Source organism: Pinus tabuliformis, chromosome 6 (assembly GCF_031772625.1).
Source record: "Pinus tabuliformis cultivar Carrire ecotype Pingquan chromosome 6, CPIR1, whole genome shotgun sequence".
NCBI classification, from domain to species: Eukaryota; Viridiplantae; Streptophyta; class Pinopsida; order Pinales; family Pinaceae; genus Pinus; species Pinus tabuliformis.
In genome coordinates this window covers 1,751,478,271-1,751,499,021 of record NC_142292.1, presented here as the reverse complement: position 1 = coordinate 1,751,499,021, position 20,751 = coordinate 1,751,478,271, and the positions used below count along the sequence as shown (strand labels likewise).

Sequence of the window (20,751 nt, the reverse complement as noted above, 5' to 3'; positions counted from 1 at the left end):
TGCAGGTTAGTAGGCCACGATGAGCGCACTTGTAGAAGTTATGAACTAATGATGGATCGAACTTCCACCTACAAAGTTCAGACCGAAACACGGACCCTCGATCAAAATGTAGGGATGGCGCGCACTGGATTTCAGGGGCACGGATGTGGTTGAGGTGGAATGGGACCAGGAAGAGGTCACAGATAGCTGATCTGTTACAATTGCATAGGGCCAGGGCATTATGCCCCCGATTGTACAAATCCGACAAGACCATCATGCTTATATTGTACCCAGTTCGATCATGAGACGGAGGACTGTCCCACGCTGATAGCAAGGTTGCGCAATAAAGGAGCACTCCAACGTCCCCTGACTCAGGATCTGCAAATAATGAGGTTTGAGCCACGCGAGGAAGACACAAATGTAAATATCGTGCTCCGAAGTGGTATTACGACAGGGAATGACAAAGGCAAGCAACCTGAAGAGAGTGCTTGGGTTCGCAAGGTTCCAACAAAGGAATCGGAATTTGATTTAGAGCACACTAAGGAGACATTCATGGAAGCTAAGAAGAGCTTCGTGGAGGCCTCCACTTCAAGTAGTAAAGACAATCTGGAACCAGAAATGGACCCATTAATGCTCACTACCTTTTTGGAGACATGCATGAAGCTGCTATGTGACAACAAAGCTATGAAGGGACTGCAAGAACTCATCACTAGATGTGCTGGGACCGCACCAGGAGAACCGCGCGTATTCTGGAAGCTCGGGAAGCACACAACGCGAACAGGAAGGGAGATGAGATTGACCGCGCAGATCGAGGAATATGAAATGGATCAGGTGATTTTGGATCTAGGATTGGATGCGAACGTCTTGCCAAAGCAGACATGAGAACGCATGGGCAGGCCCCCATTACAATGGTCTCCTATTCAATTGTGAATGGCGAACCAACAAAAGATCCTACCCATGGGAAGATTGCAGGGAATAATGGTGGATATCGAAGGTGCGAGCACGATTACGGATTTCTAAGTGATAGATATTGTTGATGAAAACAATCCCTATCCCGCACTACTAGGAATAGATTGGGCCACTGACATGAATGGAGTGATAAATCTGAAGAAACGCAAGATGATTTTCGAGAAAAAGTCACTACGCGTAGTGGTACCTTTGGACCTTGTGGAAGGATCGCTCTACACAGAGCCAGTGCACGACTACGAAAGTGATGACGATCTAGACTGTATCTACAAGATAACCGCTTGGGAGCAGGACTAGGTGAATCCAACAGCGGATGGCATGATTTATTGGGAGCATGAAAGATCCTGCACCTCATATTCAAACGAAGAGATAGAACGATGACAGAACTGATTACACGAAGTAACCATGCTCAACTGCAACATGATGACAAGGTCGCTACGCTGCATGACAACAGAGGTAAGAGATCTGCCTATGTATGACGGGTTGAGCGAGGTGGATGATTTCCTAAACAAATTTGAAAGAGAAGTACTAGAACAGCAGCGTTTCAACGCTCTGAAAGGGGCACTGTGCGCTACGCCCGCAAGATGGTGGGGTACGCATCAAGGAAGTTTTGAGGATAGGCACGACTGCAGAAGGATGATGCTCATGTAGTTTGGAAAGCCTCATATGTGGATGAAAGTCGAGTATGATGGACGAAACAGCCTGCGCGCCCACCTCTCCAGATGGGTACAAGCGTATGGTGTGCAACTTACACGAATGCACGTCGTCCTCATGATAGGAAACACAACCAACAAGGAGGAGTGGGAAAGACAATGGCGCGAACGATGACCAGGAAGTTTGATAAGACCAAGTGCGCTGAAGATTATCCGCGTGGAAGCCTTTGACAAAGTATGCGAAGTACTGAATGCAGTCCACCATGAGAAATGCACTAACTGGGACCTGCGCGTACCAACAGTTCTATGGGCTTATAGGACCATGTGCAAAACCCTGACCGCGCGGGCACTTCCAAAACTGAAGTATGAAGCACATGTTGTAATCCCTATGGAGCATGTGAAGCCTAGACTGCACACAGTAGCACTCGTAGATACAATGGTTCGCGAAGCCCGGAAAGGAGGGACCACACAACGACAAGAAATAGAACGCAGGGGACTTGAGGAAGAAATCCAACAGGGAAACCTTAGACTCCATGAACTTGAAAAAGAAAGGGTACGGTTAAGGAAGAAAAGTTCTTTGATGGACGCAGAAGTCAAGAAGATGGAGGACGAAATAAAGAAAGATTTTCTCAGCAAAAAGACCAAGTTGGTAAGACAGGGTGTGTGCGATCTCGATGATAGGGTAAGACCTATTGTTGCGAATTGATCAGTCTGATGCCTTGGCTTGGACCGCATATTGCTAAGCATAGTGACCTGGGTAGCGCGTTGCAAATGGTGAAGTGCGCCATGCCGACCGTAACAATACAAGGTGGGGATTCTCTAGGAATCACGATGGAGGACATGATGGAACTCTACACAGGTGGTGCGACCACCTGACAAGCCAAGGGGAGGAAAGTTTTAGCGCTCCAGGTAGTTGGAAGGGAGTGCGAGACTATAAATTATCCTGCTCGAGAGCTGCGCGATGTTGGAGATGCACGCAATAGCAGAGAGTCACAAGGTCTGTGACTGCACACGGGGGGTAGCGCTGCCACGCGGGTTGGCCAGAAAGTGATTGTTGAAGTCACTATTCACGATGGGATGCTCGACTTGAGGCAAAATGGAGTGGGCGACAGGCATTTAAGACGCGATTTATGTGCAGGATTTGGGAAAATTTGCCGCCAAGAAAGCATTAATGAACCGGAATTGGGGGGAACGGTCGAATTCAAATTCAAAAAGCCCTATAAAATACAAAAGGCTGCCCAGCAAACAACACTTGGTCATTTGCGAATTGAGCGATTGAGCAAAGCCCTGAGTATTGTGAGCCGAGCTTTGATTAAGACCTTGCATTCGCGAGTGATAAATTGCCGCACAACAACAATGACGACAACTAAGGATCGTATGGGGATAGAAGAGGTGCCCGCCGGCGAGGCCGAGCAAGCCCTAACTGTGGAGGATGTTCCAGAAGGTGCTGGGATTGTGGAAGAGATCCCCAAATCACCGCGTATGCCAAGACCCAAGAAGAATAAACAAGCAATGGCTCTCGTACGCGTGTTCCCGTGAAACCTGCTGCGCAGCAAACTGTCGATGGAAGAGAAAGGGAAAACTGTCACTATAGATACAGACGAAGAAGAAGAAGATCTGCAAGCCCTTATCATCGTCGAGGAAGACAGATACTCAACCTACGCTCTCTGCGACAAAACTGCCCGCCTATGTCGCCCCGACACAGAGGTCTCGGAACAGCGTATGTAGTAGATCTAGCAAGCAGCAGCTCAGTGCGCTGCTGACCTCTGGGTAGTTCGAGAACAGTTGGAGGGACTTTGCGCAAAGATTGTCGCGCCGAGAGAGTGAATTGAGGGCGAGTCACGATGTTTGTGTTGGGGGCTTTTTGGGCATGGAATCCCCCCAAGGCATGTTTTGGGGCTCAAAGCCCAAGTGTTGACCCAATCTTGTTGTAAAGCTCCGCGAATTGCGGGCGCGGGGCGCGAAAAGTATGATAGAGTCAAATGGTTGTCCGCCTTAGTTTTGTAATGTAATTTCGGCTAAATAGACCTACCCATGGTCCGCAGACCATGGGATTGTATAAATAGAGCGAGGCTCTAAGTGTAAAAGGGGAGAAGTAGAGAGAATAAGGTCTAAGGAAGTAGAGTGAAGTGTGTCTTTGGGTCATAGAGTAGGAGAAGGCTCTGCAGCTGAGTGCGCAGAGGCCTAGTAGTCCGCAGCTGAGTGTGTAGGGTGGAGTCGAGTCTGTAACCAAGGAAGGAATCAATAAAGATAAGTTTTATCATAACTCTATGGATCTGTTCTTGGGTTAAATCATGTTTGATATAATTTGCAAATATATTGTTTATTTACTGCGTGCACCTGTATGAATGGTTTATGTTGTTAAGTATAACTTAAAACACGCAAGTAGGCTAAAATAATCAACTAACATTGGAGTACCAGTATGGTCTTGGGTAATAAAGCAAAAGCACAGTGTTCGACCCCTGAGTAGCGCTGTGCGAAGGCAGTATATCAGATTGCGAGGTACGGGAAAGTGCACGAAGTGACCTGCGTGCAGGGTCGAACCGCTGACCACTTGAACTCATCAGACATCTCCAGGGTGTGGAAACCTAGTTCTAGCACCCTCCCATACTACTTCGGGTGAGACCTCAGTTCGCGTTGCGCGGATTGTTGCCGAAAGGGCCAGCAGTACTGGGATTTGTTTGGCTAAATTAACTCTGAACCTGGGTCAGGCCCCAATAAGCCAACATGAAGCCTCCACAAGATAGCCACCATTAAGGCTAGGCAACAAAATAAGCACCATTAAGGCTAGGTAATATCATCATATTAATCATATTATGTTTAAAAAAACAATTGTAATGTCCACGAGAGAATAAATACGAGATAGGTGGGAGCCCTCATGACTACTTAGATAAAATGAGATGAGAGAAGGAGAACTAGATGGATGGGTGCCCCATGAATACTTCTCACAAAATGAGATGATGCCACCACCATGAAAAGAGATCCAAAAGGTGAAACAACAATCATTAGAGGATGAAACCATGTAGGGAAGAAAGAAAGAACTAAGGGCAAAATGGGTACAACACCTATTAACGATTGGAGAGGAGCGTTAATACGTACTGAAGACTATACCCTAATTACCAACATAAGCACCATTAAGGCTAGCCAATAACATAAGCACCATTAAGGCTAGGTAATATCATCACATTAATCATATTATCTTTAAAAAACAGTTGTAATGTCCATCATAGAAGAAATATGAGATAGGTGGGAAGCCCTCATGAATGCTTAGATAAAATGAGATGAGAGAAGGAGAATTAGATGGCTCGGTGCCGCCATGAATACTTCTCACAAAATGAGATGATGCCACCACCGTGAAAAGAGATCCAAAAGGTGAAACAACAATCATTGAAGGAGGAAACTACATAGGGAAGAAAGAAAGAACTAAGGGCAAAAGGGGTACAACACCTAGGGGTAAAAGGAGTACAACACCTATTAACGACCGGAGAGGAGCAGTGATACGTATTGAAGACCAAACCTTAATTACCAAGCTTAGAGCCACTTTATTTATCCTGCCAATGACAGAGATATACATATTCGATTTAGCATTAACTATCTATTAATTTTTGCTTTGACCAAAAAATAAATCACAGTATATAAAGTTTACATTACCAAACGTTTTTTTTAATATTTAAATTTTATTTTTTTGAATTGTGATTGGTTTACTCCTTTCACTCTTATTGTGTAATCATATTAATATATGGTCAAACATGTCAATACCCATCACCGGTCTGAGGCATGCCGCATGACCCAATTCGGCAGATTTCAATTACAGTAAAGCTCGGTGAAACAAATATGACACATGACACAGTTTGACAGATTTCCATTATAGAAAGCTTGGTGAAACAAATATGATGGTGTGCATTGGAATTTGCAAAAGCAATTGATTTGACTCATGTTCACTTTTCACTTTGCTTTCTTCTCAATGCCACTTTTCACTTTGCTTTCTTCTCGACGCCAAACTTATGAGTGCTTGCTATATGTTTGGTAGCACCCTACACCATAGTAAAACAAGCAAAAGACTTACCCTACACCATAGTAAAACAAGCAAAAGACTTGTTTACTAATGCTTGCTATATGTTTGGTAGCAACCTACACCATAGGTTACATTTATTCAAAGTACTTAACCTAATGTCATCTTTTTATGCCCTAGGTTCAAGATAGATTATAACAATATAAGTAGTATAGATTATAATAAGATAATTAGTATAATTGTTTAATTTGTTGCTAATGAATATAAATGTGTTTTAAATCAATCTTTCATTCATTTTTATCATGAGAAACTTTTCAACTCAATAATGCATGTGTTAGGTTGAGTGAAAATTCGTAAAAGTTAATGGGTTCAAAGTAAAAATTAAATATTAAATATTTATTTAATTATTTTTGAATATTAAATATTTATTTTATTTTTAAATAATTATTTTTCTAAGAAAATTATAAATAAGTATCTTAACTATTTTTTAATAATTATATTTTTAATTGATTAGGATTATAAATAGGTATGGTAAATTCATGAATATATAGATCATTTATAATTTTAAATTATTTATTATTATTTAAGTTTATTTTTTACAAGCAATTATTGATATACAATTTAATGTTTAATTTCTATTATTCAAATAGTTTTGGAAATAAAATACAAGATGTTGGGATGTAATGTTAGAATTAAGTTCAAAATAATTATTTAGAATATAATTGTAATGCTTTGTGTAGCAATTATTGACTAGTGAAATTATATTAATGGAAGTGAAATGAAAAGAAATAGTGATTAATATCATTATATAAATAAATATTTTAAATTTAGCGTTAACCATCATTATCATAATAAATTTGTCTTTACCAAATAAAATAATAATATATAATAATAAATTAGAAACTTATAATTATAATTATTGAATAATACATTCATGTGTTTTAAATTTTTTACGATACTTCATATTTTGAAAAATTCAATAATTAAACTACTCAACAAAAAAAACTCACAAGAAAACCTTGTTTTTCACATTTTAATATTTTATTAAATAATCAATCTTAAATATAATAAATCAGTATATATAAAAAATAATAAACATAATACCGAACGATAACATTATACCAATAAATTAATGTCGGATACATCGATAATTGCCATTATAGTTCCAGTCACGAGTCACAAGGGATAGCTCTTTTCCGAAACTGGTCACAGCTTCTTCATGGAGCTTGACTTATAATGTTAAGAAGCCCTGCCTGATTCTGTAAATCGACTTATAATGTAAAAGCCCTACCCATTTCTGTAAATTACCCTGTAAACTGAAAAAAATCCCGGATTAGTAGGCGCTGGGCGGAGGTCTTGGTGTGATCGGTCAGGGAAAACATTCAAAGAAAACGACTGTACTGAGAAGTTATTTTGTGTAATGCTCTCTCTGTCACAATAAATTTGGAGCTTGGCGGAACAGTGTTCAATGCCTCTTATGCAGCTGATCTGTTTTCTACATCTGACATTCACGAATCAGATATCAGTGAAGTGTATTGCTTTACGATAAATTTTATGTTGGTGAAGATTTGAAAAAAATTGAAGAATTGCAAGGCTCTGATAAGTACGAGGTAAAGCTTGTGATTAGGTTAGGGTTCTATGGACACCGTAATGATGAAGAAGAAGATAAAAGCGAGTTCTGATAAGGATTTCAAAGCGGAAAATGGCGCCGAAGGTTTTCAAACGATTGTTGATGAGTTGCCGGTAAGCAAGGAGAAGAAGAAGAAGCAGCACAAGGAGAAGGGCAATGGAGATTCGATGAATGCGAATTTTCAGGAGGTTAACGAAATTGAAGAGAAATCCCTCAAATGGAAAAAGAAGAAGAGGGAGAAGAAGACGGAAGGCGACGAGGCAGAGGCAGAAGAAGAAATATCCGAAAAAATGGATGAACCTGGGGAGGAAGACGGCGTTTCAAAGAAAAACTTAAAATGCTTTTATGACCACGGGAAAGAAGGGTTTGAAGGGACACCTTCAAAATACAGTGGAAACAAAGAGTTACAAGTTAAGAAGAAAAAGAAGAGGTCCGGTGAGGCCGAAATTGAAGAGAAAGTGGATATTACAAAGGAACAGGACAGTAAAAAAGCAGCACGAGAGGAAGTTACGAGCTATCCTGATCCGGAAAACAGAGAAAACGATTCCAGAAAGAAGAAGAAAAAGAAGAGCGACGAAGGCAATGGAATTGAAGCGCTGAAAAATTTGGAAGACGGAATTGAAAATAGAACCGCCAAAGAGGAAGAAAAGTCGGAGAAATCTCACAAGAAGGAGAAAAGGAAAAGAGCAGAGGGCAATGATACTGAAGCGGTGGAGAATGCAGAAGAGGGTATTGGATACGGAACCGCTAAAGGGCAAGATAATACAGAAAAATCTCCAAAGAAGAAATGGGAGGCTCATGAAAACGTAGAAGAGAAGGAGAAGAAAGTGGGGATTACAATGGAGCAGGACAGTAAAAAAGCAGCACCAGAGGAAGTTACGAGTTATCCTGATCTGGAAAACAGAGAAAAGGCTTCCAGAAAGAAGAAAAAGAAGGGCGACGAAGGAAATGGAATTGGAGCGCTGAACAATTTGGAAGAGGGAATTGAAGATAGAACCGCCAAAGAGAAAGAAAAGTCGGAGAAATCCCACAAGAAGAAGAAAAGTAAAAGAGTAGAGGGCAATGATACTGAAGCGGTGGAGAATTCAGAAATGGAAATTGAGTACGGAACCGCTAAAGGGGAAGATAATACAGAAAAATCTCCAACGAAGAAAGGGGAGGCTTATGAAGACGTAGAAGAGAAGGAAAAGAGGAAGAAAAATGATGAAGGGCAGTGTTATTCTAATGTAGAACGGAATGAGAAGATGACGAAGAAAAGAAAGCGCGGAGAAATAGTTTCCGACAATGCTAACCGTGGCAAATCGTCTCCGGCAGACAGAAGTCCACCAAGCAAGAAACAGAAGAAGGTGACCTTTTCTGATCAAGTTGAAGTGTTTCTTATGAGCGATACAGAGAATGAGGAAAAGGGCAAGGATTGCGATAATAGTGCTGCTACAAGTGTCGAAGACATTGAACTAGTGTGGGGGAAACGGTTCTCGAAAGCAGAAGACAATGCAATAAGAAATGCTATCTCGGCCTACATCAAGGTTTAGGATTCTGCCCATCTTTTTTTCAATGTTCCCGGTTTTAATAATTCTATATATTTTCTGTGGTCTGATCCTGGCTGTTGTGTTTCTGGAGTTTGCTTCAAATTTATAGAATACTAGAGTGCCCTAAATACACTATTTGTGTCTTTTTTTTAACCACTGCACGTCACATCTAAGTTGGTCTTTCTACAATACTGAACAGTGGCGTCAGCCAATCACCTCCACAGTTACATGTAATCGACCTGTAAAATTGTGGCCACAGAATCTCTACTTGTGCTTTTATAACACAATTCCCGTCTCACTCATTTTTAAATTTACATTTCTCTCTGCAATGCAAATTAGGTCTTTTCAGGCTGTCTGGTTTGGACTCTCTGTGTGCTCTGGTGGTATTTGAGTCAAGTCTCTGAACCATGATTTACTGTAGATCCGAGAAATACTAAATATACAAATCAAAACCAACAAGTAAGAAATATATAGCAGTAATTGCATGACTCCTCATTAACACTGAAACAATAGTTATAATGATTGCTTGTTTACTGATACACTTTCCATCTCTCTTATAGAATAAGGTGAGTCATTGCATGCAAAAATGTCGAGCACACGCAAAACACACTCTTCCACCTGCCAAGCATACCTTTCCACACACCAAGCCATCCCAAGCACGCTTCTCTGTGTAATTCCTTTGTCATGCCATCTAGATGTGCGAAGAATGGGTAGACAAATGCCAACATACCCAACCACTCTCCTACATGTGGTTGCCACAAACCAAGGACACTCTATATGAGAAACACATGCCAACACATGCTTAGCGCTTGAGTCCTATTTAAATGCAATGAAATAATGTATGACTAATCAATCTCTAGTTTATTAGTCAATTTAGTTTATTAATAACAATGCTAAACATATAAAATCCTCGAAAATAAGAAATGACAGAAGTCAATGCTTAGTATAAAGTAGGCTCACAGCATCAAAAAAATTAACACTACTACCTCTTTGAGAGGAATGTGCTGTCCACCAAACCAGGATTTTCTCTTAGCCTTTTGAACTTCCCCTTTGCTAGGAGCTTTAACATAATGTTAGCCACTTGGATTTAATCTAGGGCCACTGTGGCCTTTTGTATATTGTGTTGCAGGAGATGATACCAGAGATTAATATGGTTGGAGTGATCATGGAAGACAATAATCTGAGAGTGCTTGATGCAAGTTTGATTATCGTAGGAAATAATGATGGGTTCCAATTTCTCTTTATCAACTCCATCATCAACTTCTGAAGCAAAATTGCTTCACAACTTGCTGAAAATGCTGTCATATATTTTTCTTCCTATTGAACCAAGAAATAATTTGTGTGCACAAATTGAAACAATAGCTAGAAGTGTTCTTCCATGTGCCTGCATCTCCTAGCCAATTTGAATCAACAAATCCATGGAATAGCAACTCACTGTCCTTTGCATACCACATGCCATAATGAGTCGTGCCTTTCAAATACACCTGACAATTGGAGCAAAAGTCTCATCAAAGTCATCTCTCTCTTTTGAAGAGAATCCTGGCAACAAACTTGGTCTTGTAATATTAAATTGCCTATTAGCTGCCTATCATCAGGTGTATGATTCTGTACAAAACAGGCCGATTTTCGTCTGGAACTGACCATTTCTTGTTTGAATCCTTGAACCGGCTCAATACAGCCTAGGAACGAGCGATAGTGGCCAATTTTATTGGAAAAATCAATACATTATCCAATAGAATAATTGGTTGTTGTAGCTAGTTCCCCATTTAGTGTAGCATATGGCAAACATACATTTACACACTCCAAGTTGAACATGTTGGTTGCTTTGAGGGTGGGTCACTTAGGTATGTTAGTATGTTGAGATCAAGAAGTTCATTCACTTGAACGAAATGCCCTGTTTTGGGTGAGGAGGGATCTTAGTGGGGGTTTTTACAAATAAAGTCTTAAATAGTAATCATGTAATTATGTTGTGTTATTTATAGAGGTTGTGTAGTAAATAAGGAGTGTAACTTCCAATTAGACATTTTTTGTATTTTGGCTATATGCTGATATCATATTGAGTTAGTCTATTTTCAGACATTAGACCTCTTTGTCTCTTCAGATTTTTGCTGAATTTTCTACAATAGTGCACAGTAGAAAATGATCTTCTGATCTGATAATTACTTTCCAATGATTTCCAATCAAGTTATCTTATGTCACATTTATCATTAAGCAATTGTCACAGAAAATCTCAACAATATTGTGATGAAAACAATAGGATCATAAAGAGACAGCCAAGTACAATAGGGACAACAAAATTGCCCTAGGAAAACCCAACCTTGGGAAAAACCCAACAAATTTTCTTCTGAGGAGAAATTGTTCTTCAAAAATATTTCAATTTCAAGAGAATTCTAGAAATCTGTGCCACAAATCCAAGTCCAATATACTAGTCAAACCTGGTTAAATACCAGCTAGTCGATGCTGGTCAAACCTCCAAAAATCAAAGAAATTTGTGCTGGTCAACAGTATGAAATTTTGCCCTGAGGTCAGCTCGGTCCTATGGTCAACTGCTGTCATCTGTGGTTGACTGCGACCCAAATCTGTGGTCAAAGTTTTTCTCTTTTGCAGTCAAACTTGTCTCTTTCTCTGCGGTCAAATTAGTTAAAACTTCAGTCTAGCACAACAGATTTTTCGGTCAAAAGGAGCAGGTCAAACGGCAACTTCTTAATCTCGGTCAAACTTCGAATTTCCTTCTCTTTTCCTTGCATGTGTGGATCAAAACAGAAGAGAGAATGATGATGTCCAAATTGGTCAAATGGGAGAAGTCTCATGTGTATTTATATTAGTCAAAAGGGGTGGACTTTGACCAAGAGTCAGGACCATTCATTTGTGGGGCCGACTTGACCCGAAGCCCAAAAATAAAATTTATAATTTTCATTTCCATAGTTTTCTTTGGCTGACTTGGGGGGCCTTTTGGCATGGGGGAATACCTCCCGATGCTACACAAAAATCAACACTCCCTGTTAATGAGGGAGGTATTCTCTGCAACAGATTTCCCTTCCTGAAATTTATCCTTCCTTGAGAAAAATCATGAGCTTGTATGTCTATAGATATCTCCATCTTGGAGTGGGCAATGTAACTCCTCATATATCCAGGGTTGGCCAAAGTTCTTTATGGCTCCCTAGGCAAATGTATCAATCTCCTCTGGTCATGACCTAGCCAAGTCCTTTTGGCAGCCAAGTTTTTTTTTAGCTTCTCAGAAGAGAATTTGATTTTGGACCATTCACCTTTCTAGTCAACGTTCTTATGACCTAGTTAAGTCCTCCTAGCTTCAAAGCTGAACTACATCTATCTCCTTTGGTTGACATAACCAAGTCCTTCTGGTTTCTAAAGAGAAGATCTATCCAATCCTATAATTTCTCTCGGACATTCACCTCTGGTCTACCTATCCATGTTGAAAATTTGGCAGCTTAGGGATGAATTTCTAAAAATTGAAAATCTAAAAATAGAATTTTTAAAAATAGAAAGTCTAAAAATAGAATATCTAAAAATAGAAAGTCTAAAAATAGAATTTCTAAAAATAGAAAGTCTAAAATTAAAAAGTCTAGAAATAGAATTTCTAAAAATAGAAATTCTCAAGTATGACTTTCCAAAAATAGTAAATCACCTTGCATCAATTGGTAATCAAGTATTGTTGATGGAAAATCCCTTCTTATCGTCATTCAATCCTAATTGTTCAATTTCGACTTAATCATCAATATTATATTATTATTATTCTTATGATACTATTATATTATTATTAAAAAGAAATTCAAGTCACTCATTCATGGCTGTCAATAATGTTCTCTTATACTCTCATTATTGGCATGGCATATTCCTCTTACACTCTCATTAAAGCATGTCATGAAAGATTCCTCTTACACACTCTTTAATGCATATGTTACACTCTCTTTCTTAATGGCATAAGTTACAAAGACATGCGTAACTTCTTAATGACATGAGTTACATTTCCTAAATGGGCATATGTTACTCTCCCTCTTGACATGTGAGTTACTCATCCTTTATGAGTTACTCATCCTTTATGGCATAGTTTCGTTGCTCCTCCTATATATATGTGCCTCATTCCATCTCCCCTCACTACTTGTGCATTGTGAAAGAAGAATTCGAACTTGAGAGAGAGTTGGAGAGAGTTGAAGAAGATTGTGAGAGAGAGACTTGGAGAGTAAGAGCAGAACTTGGTGAGCCAATGTTGATTTAGTGCTTCAGTGTTGATTCTGTTGAAGGGAAGGTTGATTCAGTGCGCGCATCTCTGCTACTGCTACCAGTGATCTTCATGCTACAACTTGTTCAAATTTGGGTGAACTTACTCTCTTGATCTCTCATTATACTTTGTATCTCTGCTGAACAATTGATTTCTAATAGAAGAAGAATCTGGTTGGGTTTTCCCCTTGTGGGTTTTGCCCTGGTCATTGGACTTAAATTCTTTGTCTCATTTTGTTCTCGGCTGTCTTTTATTGTGCATTTCATTTATGTTCTATCTACAATTGCTTATCTAATGTTGCAGCATAAAGAAGTTTTGTAATAAGTGATTGTTACAACATAGAACATCAAAATTTCAACAAGCCAAGTCCTTTTGGCTTCAAAGGTGAATGTATCATATAATTGCCCCTGTAATTGCCTTGGGTGATTCACTTTACTGGTCAAAGTCCTGTAGAATTTCCTTGAAATTCTGTCACTGCTGTGATGAACAATCTGAAACAACTTCTATTCACCAAGACATAGAATTTCTCTACTAAATAAGCAACGAAATAGAAACAGAGATAAAGAACTAGTGACACACAATAACACAATGTTTTTCTAGGGAACCCAATTGGGAAAACCATTTGCTTTGCTGTAGAATTTTATTAACAGAAATTTGAGCAATTGATATCTTTACAAGGCAACATTATTTCACTAGAGAACAAGCTTGTTCTCACTTCTAACACTTAGCATGAAATTCCCTGCAAACACACCTGATTTAACTCCTCTTTCCTTGCATTGCTTCTCCCTATTTTCCAGCACATGACAGGCTCCTATAATTTAGGAATTTTCTCCTAAATATTAGCGCTCAACAACAAGGAAATTCTATGTTTTGATCTGTGTATTGGCTCCTTGATACACTCTTTCTACAACAATCTTTCACACAAACTCGTGATCTATTGTCTTGTCTCACAACTTTGTGCACACACTAAAACAATAATTGAATTATGTGCCTTTGTCCTCCTTTTATGCTATTTGATCATACTATATCTAGCAAATACAAATTTAGAACACAAGTTGAGTTCGACTTGTTAACTAAGTCAACTCTTAGTTCAACACGCCCTTTGCTTCAATCAAGACTGGAGCTATTCAACTCGTTCCCTTCTAATTATGAACTCGCACTTGGATAGCTGCATAATTGAGCCTCCAACTAGTGCATGAACAAACTAACTCGTCTTTTTTCATGAACTCATACTTGAAAAAATAAGAACACATTGAAGTCTTTCTTGACTAAGGCACAAGTCAAGAAGAAGACCTTCTTCGCTACACTTTTCAACACTCCCTCTTAGCGAGGAAGGTGCTTTTGGAAGAATCTCGTCCACCTAGTTCTGTCTTGAACACCACCATGTTCTTTGCTGCTGCAGCAACTCCCTCTGAACTAGAAGACTTCCTTGCTTTCTCTTGCGGAATCTGATCTAAAAACCTGTTCTTTCCAACCACGCTCTGCCTCTGCGAGTCTATCACTTCAGTCATAAGTGCTTCTTCTAGTTGGAGTTGATACTGGAAGATCCAACTCTCCCCTGATCTCGCTTAAACAAAACCTATGCCTACTTGGCTCAAACTCTCCTTATACTGGGAGTCACCGACCAAGTGGCTTCCTCCACTCGCGGTGGGCTATGCTCCTCATCATCTTGCTGGTCGGTCCAATTGCCAACTAGCTTAGACTCAAACTAAGAGACTGGCTGAGGCTCCATCTTGAGTAGCTTCTTCTCAGGTACTCTAATGTGCTCTTTCTCTGAGGACTCTCTTAGAGCTTTGCTCTCCTCAACCATCACTTCTCTACTCTAAGCTCTCCTTGGCTTGCTGCTCAAGGCTGCACCTGTCTCTACCTGAAACTTGTAGCGATTCTTCTTCCTTACACCTATATGCTTCTTACATCCGGTAGGCAAGTGCTGGAGGTAAGCCTTACCTCTGTTGAAGATGACATCATAACCCTTGTCCTCAAGGGTAGCTACCAAAACAAGATTCTGCTTAAGGCTTGGAACATAGGGGATATCTTTGAGATGAAGAGGATTACCTGAATCTCTCTGAAAGCTGACAGTACCAACAACTCTAGCTGCATACTGGCCATCATCTCCTAGTCCAATCTGAAAATTGAAACTGCATGTCCTTCTCCTCTAGGTCGTTGAAATTTTTCTTATTCCTGGCTATGTGGAAGGATGCTCTTGAATCAATATACCATAGACTGTTGTCTGCTGAGTTGTCATTGCAAGCTATCAATGAGAAATCTTTTTTGAACTGGGCAGAAAATGCATCTACTTCTGCTGATGCAGTTACATGATCCTTGCTGGACTCCTTCTTCTGCTTAGGACACTTAGTGGCATAGTGCCCAAACTCATGGCAATGGTGTGAAAATTTCTGAATCTAACAAACCAAAAATCATACTGCAGTAAATTGATTTGGATTACCTACTTGTATTCTTCATGTTAATTAGCTATTTTCAGAAATGCTGAGAAAATATTAATGCAAATACACTGCAACCTACACCAATATACAAATCAAGTACTGAAAAATAAATGAGACAATCACACAAAGGACACACTTATTTTTGGACTAAACGTCCTCGGAAAAAGCTAGTGTGGGAAAACCAGTGCAGCAAGTATGAGGGTTTTATTATTAAGCAGATTTCTGAATACAATTAGGGTGCCAAATCTAGCTCACCCAATAGAGAATAAACCCGACAGAAGTGCCTCTATCCGAAGACAAATATTTTGGCGAATCTAGCAACTGGATGAACAAACCCCACAGGTGACTGCGCTGTCCCCAGTGCTGTGCAATGATGGCTACCCCAAGCTCTGCGCTAGAACTGCGTCACCTCCTTTAGGAGTTGCATCACCCTCCCAGTGAGCCTTCCTGACTCAAAAATCAATCTGCTGAACTAATGCCCGATCTGCCTCACAAAAACCCTAGCGCTGCCTCTAAGCGACTACGTTAGCTCCTCTAGCCTCTACGTCACCCTTTTTGGAGCTGCTCTATCTCTCCCTGGTGCTGTGCTGCCTCTTTGTTATGTATTCTCGGCCTTGGACTGAAGTCACTCTGTCGAACTGCCCCTCTCTGCACTAGAAACTCACTCTGAAATTCTCAGCAAACCACGCCCCAAAATTTTGAACTAGCTCAAGTGTTCCTCTCTCTGTGTGTGTTCTCCAACTGACCCCAAGCCTTCCTTTATACTTTTTTTTTGTTGAGAAATCAATGGTCGTGATCTAATCTCTAATCAACGGCTAAGATTAAATTAGACTTGATCCTCGTCTCTTAGAAGTTTCTCGCCCATATTTTCTTTAATACCCATTAATATTTTAATTTTCCTAAGTTTAGACATAGGAACCCAATAAGAAATATTAATTATTTTAATAAAATACAATCCGGGTGGAATTTCACCAAATGATTTTTGGATCTTGGAGATCTCATGTGCTCTAGCCGCTCCACAAAATTTCGGAGCTAAAGCACATCAGGTGCTACCAAAAAATCAACAAATGAAAGCACTTGATCTTGCTTAGATCCTTCTTCTTGCCCTTCTGATTGGACTCAACCTCTCCTTGGCCCTTCTTGCCTTTGGCCTTGCTACCTTTGCCTGCCAGGGTAAAGTTCTCCTCTTTCTTTGTCGGTGCTGATCTGCTATCTCTCATTCCTCTTCAGATCTCTCCCTGAACACAGTCACCCGATAGCCTTTCCTAACTAGGAAAAATTTCTTTGCCACTTACTGCATTTTGGAAGGTATACCAAGACTTATGAAGTCCTAGTCTAAGTCACCGGGTTTGGTGAATTTAATCCTTGGGATTTGAAATTTGCCGAACCTCAAGCAAATTTGAATAAATTCAATTTTGTTCGCTGAATAAAATGCTGAATTCAAGCACCGAACAAAATGCCGAACATTAACACGAACCCAATTCCGAACTCGAACATAAAAAACCAAATTCACCTAAAAGAATCGTTGAAATTCGCTTGCATTCGGTTAAAAGTTCGAATGTGTTCACGTTAGGGTTTCCGTTAGATCGTTTAACAATTAAAAAAAATTAAAAAATAACCCCGACTTTTATGTTTTGCCATGACCCGCCCCGACTTTTGTCTCGATTCACACTGACACGACTCACCCATCGACTCCAGTCTTCCGCCTAATGCCGTGTACCCCTGTTTAGTGCTCAGTGCTCGTCGCTCAACCATCAAGTTTCAACTTTCAACCCTTGGCTAAGTGGACTGGTCACTACTCTTGCTAAGTGTGGCTGTTGCTTCTTGGCTCTCGGCATCACAGCCTATAGGCTCACAGTCATAGCAAGCCGCAGATTCCCGACTCATAGAGTCACAACCTACAAGCCCCACGCAACATGTTCACAACCCATGGCCCCACGCTCACAGCCACTTGATCCTTGATCTCTGGCACATTTTTAACAATGGATCGCTCATTTTTAACAGGCTTTCGTTCCCCTTCCTCCCAGATCTTGATGGCTGCATCAGGCTTCAGGTATAGCCTACAAGCGCGCCATACAGTGACATAGTGACACTATTAGGCAGTCACGAGCCAAATCTCAACCTGAATAGGGGACAACAGTGAGCAGTCCAAGTAGTCAAAATGCACATTTCTTCTTCTTCTTTTTATTAGTTAATATATACAATTTAGTAGCTAAAATTTAGGTTTTTTTTAATATAGTGTCTTGACTCTCAGGATTCAGCCTTAGATCCATACTGTTTAAATTTATTTTATAAACTATAGTTTCATTCTGCAAAAAAATATAAAACTAATTAAAATGTAAATTAAAAAAAAAACTGCAGAAATTTCAGGCTTCACTTCAGTCTTCAACAATCAGAACCTTCAAATTTCAATGGCACCTCCAAAATCAACTGCTGTAGCATGGAATTTTGTCAAAAAAGAGGGGAAAAATCTTTTGTGTTAGCTGTGTCGACATCAATTCACTGGCTCTTTAACTAGAGCAGTGGATCTTCTTCTCAGTATTAGCAATGGAAGTGGAGGTGGTGTTGAAGGTTGCACTAAGATTTCTGATGAAAAAACCGCAGTGGAGAAAGACTATTTCACTTCAGAGATGGAAAATGAAAAAGGGAAAGTAAGATGCATCGAATTGAGAGAGAGACTGCCATGTCTTCCTCAAACACCATTAATTCAATCTCAACCATTGGTGGATCAAGTTCTACTCTAGTAAAAACAGGTGGAACCAAAACATTAAATCAATTTTGGAAACCTGTGGAGAGACAAGAAGTTGATGACGCTGTCACTGAATTCTTTTATGCATGTGCAATGGATCGAGTGAAGACATCAAAATTTATTTTTGGAATTTTGGATGAAACATTCAAGAGGTTGGGCAGAAAAATGTGGTCCATGTTATTACAGATAATGCATCAAATTGTGTTGGTGTAGGGAAGATGATTATGGAAAAGTATAATCACATTTATTGGATCCCATGTGCAACTTACTGTTTGGATTTAATGTTGCATGATTTAGCCAAATTTCCTTGGGTCAATGAGACAATCTGAAGAGCCAAAACAATTGCAAACTTCATCATCAACCATTGTCTCACTTTGAGCATATATAGGAAGAATGCATCAAAAGAGTTGTTGAGGCCTTGTGATACAAGGTTTGCCACTTTTTATATTACTCTGAAAAGAGTTGTTGAGGAAAAAGCAAGCCTAAGAGCTATTTTCTGCAATATTGAGTGGGAGAGATCTCCTCTTTCAAAAGAAACTAAGGGGAAAAATGTTGAACAAATAGTGCTCAATAATGGATTTTGGGAAAATGCAAACAAGGTTTTAAAAATATGTGGCCCAATTGTTAATGTGCTCTGCATGGTTGATGGTGACAAACCTTGTATGGGTTTTGTTTATGAAAGCATTGATCGTTGCAAAGAGGCCATTGCAAGTGCTTTTAATAATGCGGAAGTTGATTACCAGGAAATATGGGAGGTAATTGATCAAGGATGGAAGATGATGCATAGTCCATTACATGCACCAGCATACTATTTGGACCCTAGATTGTTTGGGTTATCAAGACATAGGGATGAAGAAGTCATGAATGGACTTATAGAGGGTATTGAGAACTTAATCCAGATCAAGCAATTGCAGGTTTGGTTAGATGTCAGTTGAGGGCATACAGGTTAGAAGAAGGGTTATTTGGAACACAATCATAAGTGATCTAGCAGTATTGTGGGAATTTTATGGATCAGGGGCACCAAAATGGCAATTTTTTTGAATTTGTATCTTAAGCCAGGGATCAAGTGCATCAGCGTGTGAAAGGATTTGGAGTTCTTTTGACCACATTCATTCCATGTTAGGTCCCTATAATATTAGTGATTCCCCCATTACTATTGTCATTGTAGCCCTTATTGTTATTGTTGTGCCCCTATTGTCCCTATATTGTTATTATTGTGCCCCATAGAAGCCCACTATTGTTCTTGTTGTGCCCTTATATTATTATTGTTATGTCAGCTTTTGATTATATTGTGACCCCTTAGACTCTTATATATAGAAAGGAGGTTTTTTCATTTGTATCATCGAAGAATTGTTCATTTGTGTAATGTAAAGGAGGTTGCCCCCTCGAAGAGGTTGATTTTGAAGGCATTGATCTATCTTTTCTTCTATTTTGTGAGCTGATTGCATAACATTTGGTATTAGAGCTTTGGATTTTAGGGTTTCGCTGCTCCAAATAGGTCATCGTGGCATTTTCGCTATAATTTTTTTTTTTTGGTTTATATTTATCTGCGATGTTTTAGAAGCTAAACAAAAACCCATTTGAGCTGAAATCTCTCTGAACCTCGGATCCGAATTTCAGACCTTGTCTTGCTATATTTTTGGAGATATGATCCAAGGAAGTTAGGGTTTTTGCAGGATCCCAAATTATATCTCAAACAGGTGACCTGGGGAAAATCGTCATAACTTTCTTTCTGAGCATCATATTGAAATTTCGTAAGAAGTTACAGAAAGAGGACGACCTGTAGTTTTCTGTGTATCAGTTTTAGGTCCTAAGGTCGAAACAGTGACACGTGGAACTTCGTACAAGTTTGCTCTATTGAACTAATCTATAATCAGGTCATTGCAGGAGATTTGGCATAACTCTTCCTTGGAGAATCCAATCTTGATCAGACTTGCGGGGTTAGAAAGAGGACTCAGAGGGCTACCGCAGGATGCAATTTCAGACCTTGGAGATCCAAAATTACAGAGATACAACAGATTCAATATCGAGCTCCTACAAAGTGAAAAAAGGTGTGTAGTTTTTTTAAAATTTTGCATAAGTTTGGTTTGAAAAATTAGTTTGAAGGAATTCAAAGGGCATAGTGAAGCATTATTATCATTAATTGATGCCCCAAAGAAAGAAAATGGAAACACCTAGTAAGCAACCTGAAATCTCTAGCATGACTCATGAAGAAGAGGAAGAAATGCAACATGATATATCAAAATTACGAGACTAAGTGCAACAAATTTCACTCTCACAAAAAGTAATAGAAGCTAAGATGGACGGTTTAAAGAAAGACGTGGAAGCTAAGATAGATGGTATGAAAAACAACATTAAAGATTGGAAGAAAGACATAGAAGGTTGGAAGCAAGGTTTGACAAAGTTGTTACAAGAAAGGCTTCCTAATGGCGAAAAGGTAGTAGAGGAAACTCGTAAAGAGAACAAAAGAAATGTTAATCATGATTCGAAGAATGACAACATTGAAGATTTGAAGAAAGACGTGGAGGGTTTGAAGGAAGGTTTGAAAA

The 20,751-nt window shown here is 39.5% G+C and overlaps 1 protein-coding gene across 4 annotated transcripts in view; it reads left to right on the top strand.

Annotated features, from left to right (window-relative positions):
• Positions 1-6,747: 6,747 nt before the first annotated feature.
• The window catches only part of LOC149265928 (uncharacterized), a 265,831-nt gene continuing 251,827 nt past the window's right edge, over positions 6,748-20,751 (top strand). For 2 of the 4 annotated variants that reach the window (XR_016260101.1, XM_089429845.1), the window contains exon 1: positions 6,749-8,766. Coding sequence is in view for 2 of the 4 variants with exons in the window: in XM_089429845.1 (XP_089285971.1) it covers positions 7,249-8,766 (1,518 nt within the window). In the remaining 2 variants the exon portion in view is untranslated. Of the gene's footprint in view, positions 8,767-20,751 lie in introns of all 4 variants that reach the window. The other 2 variants (XR_016260102.1, XM_089429840.1) reach the window with 2 other exon arrangements.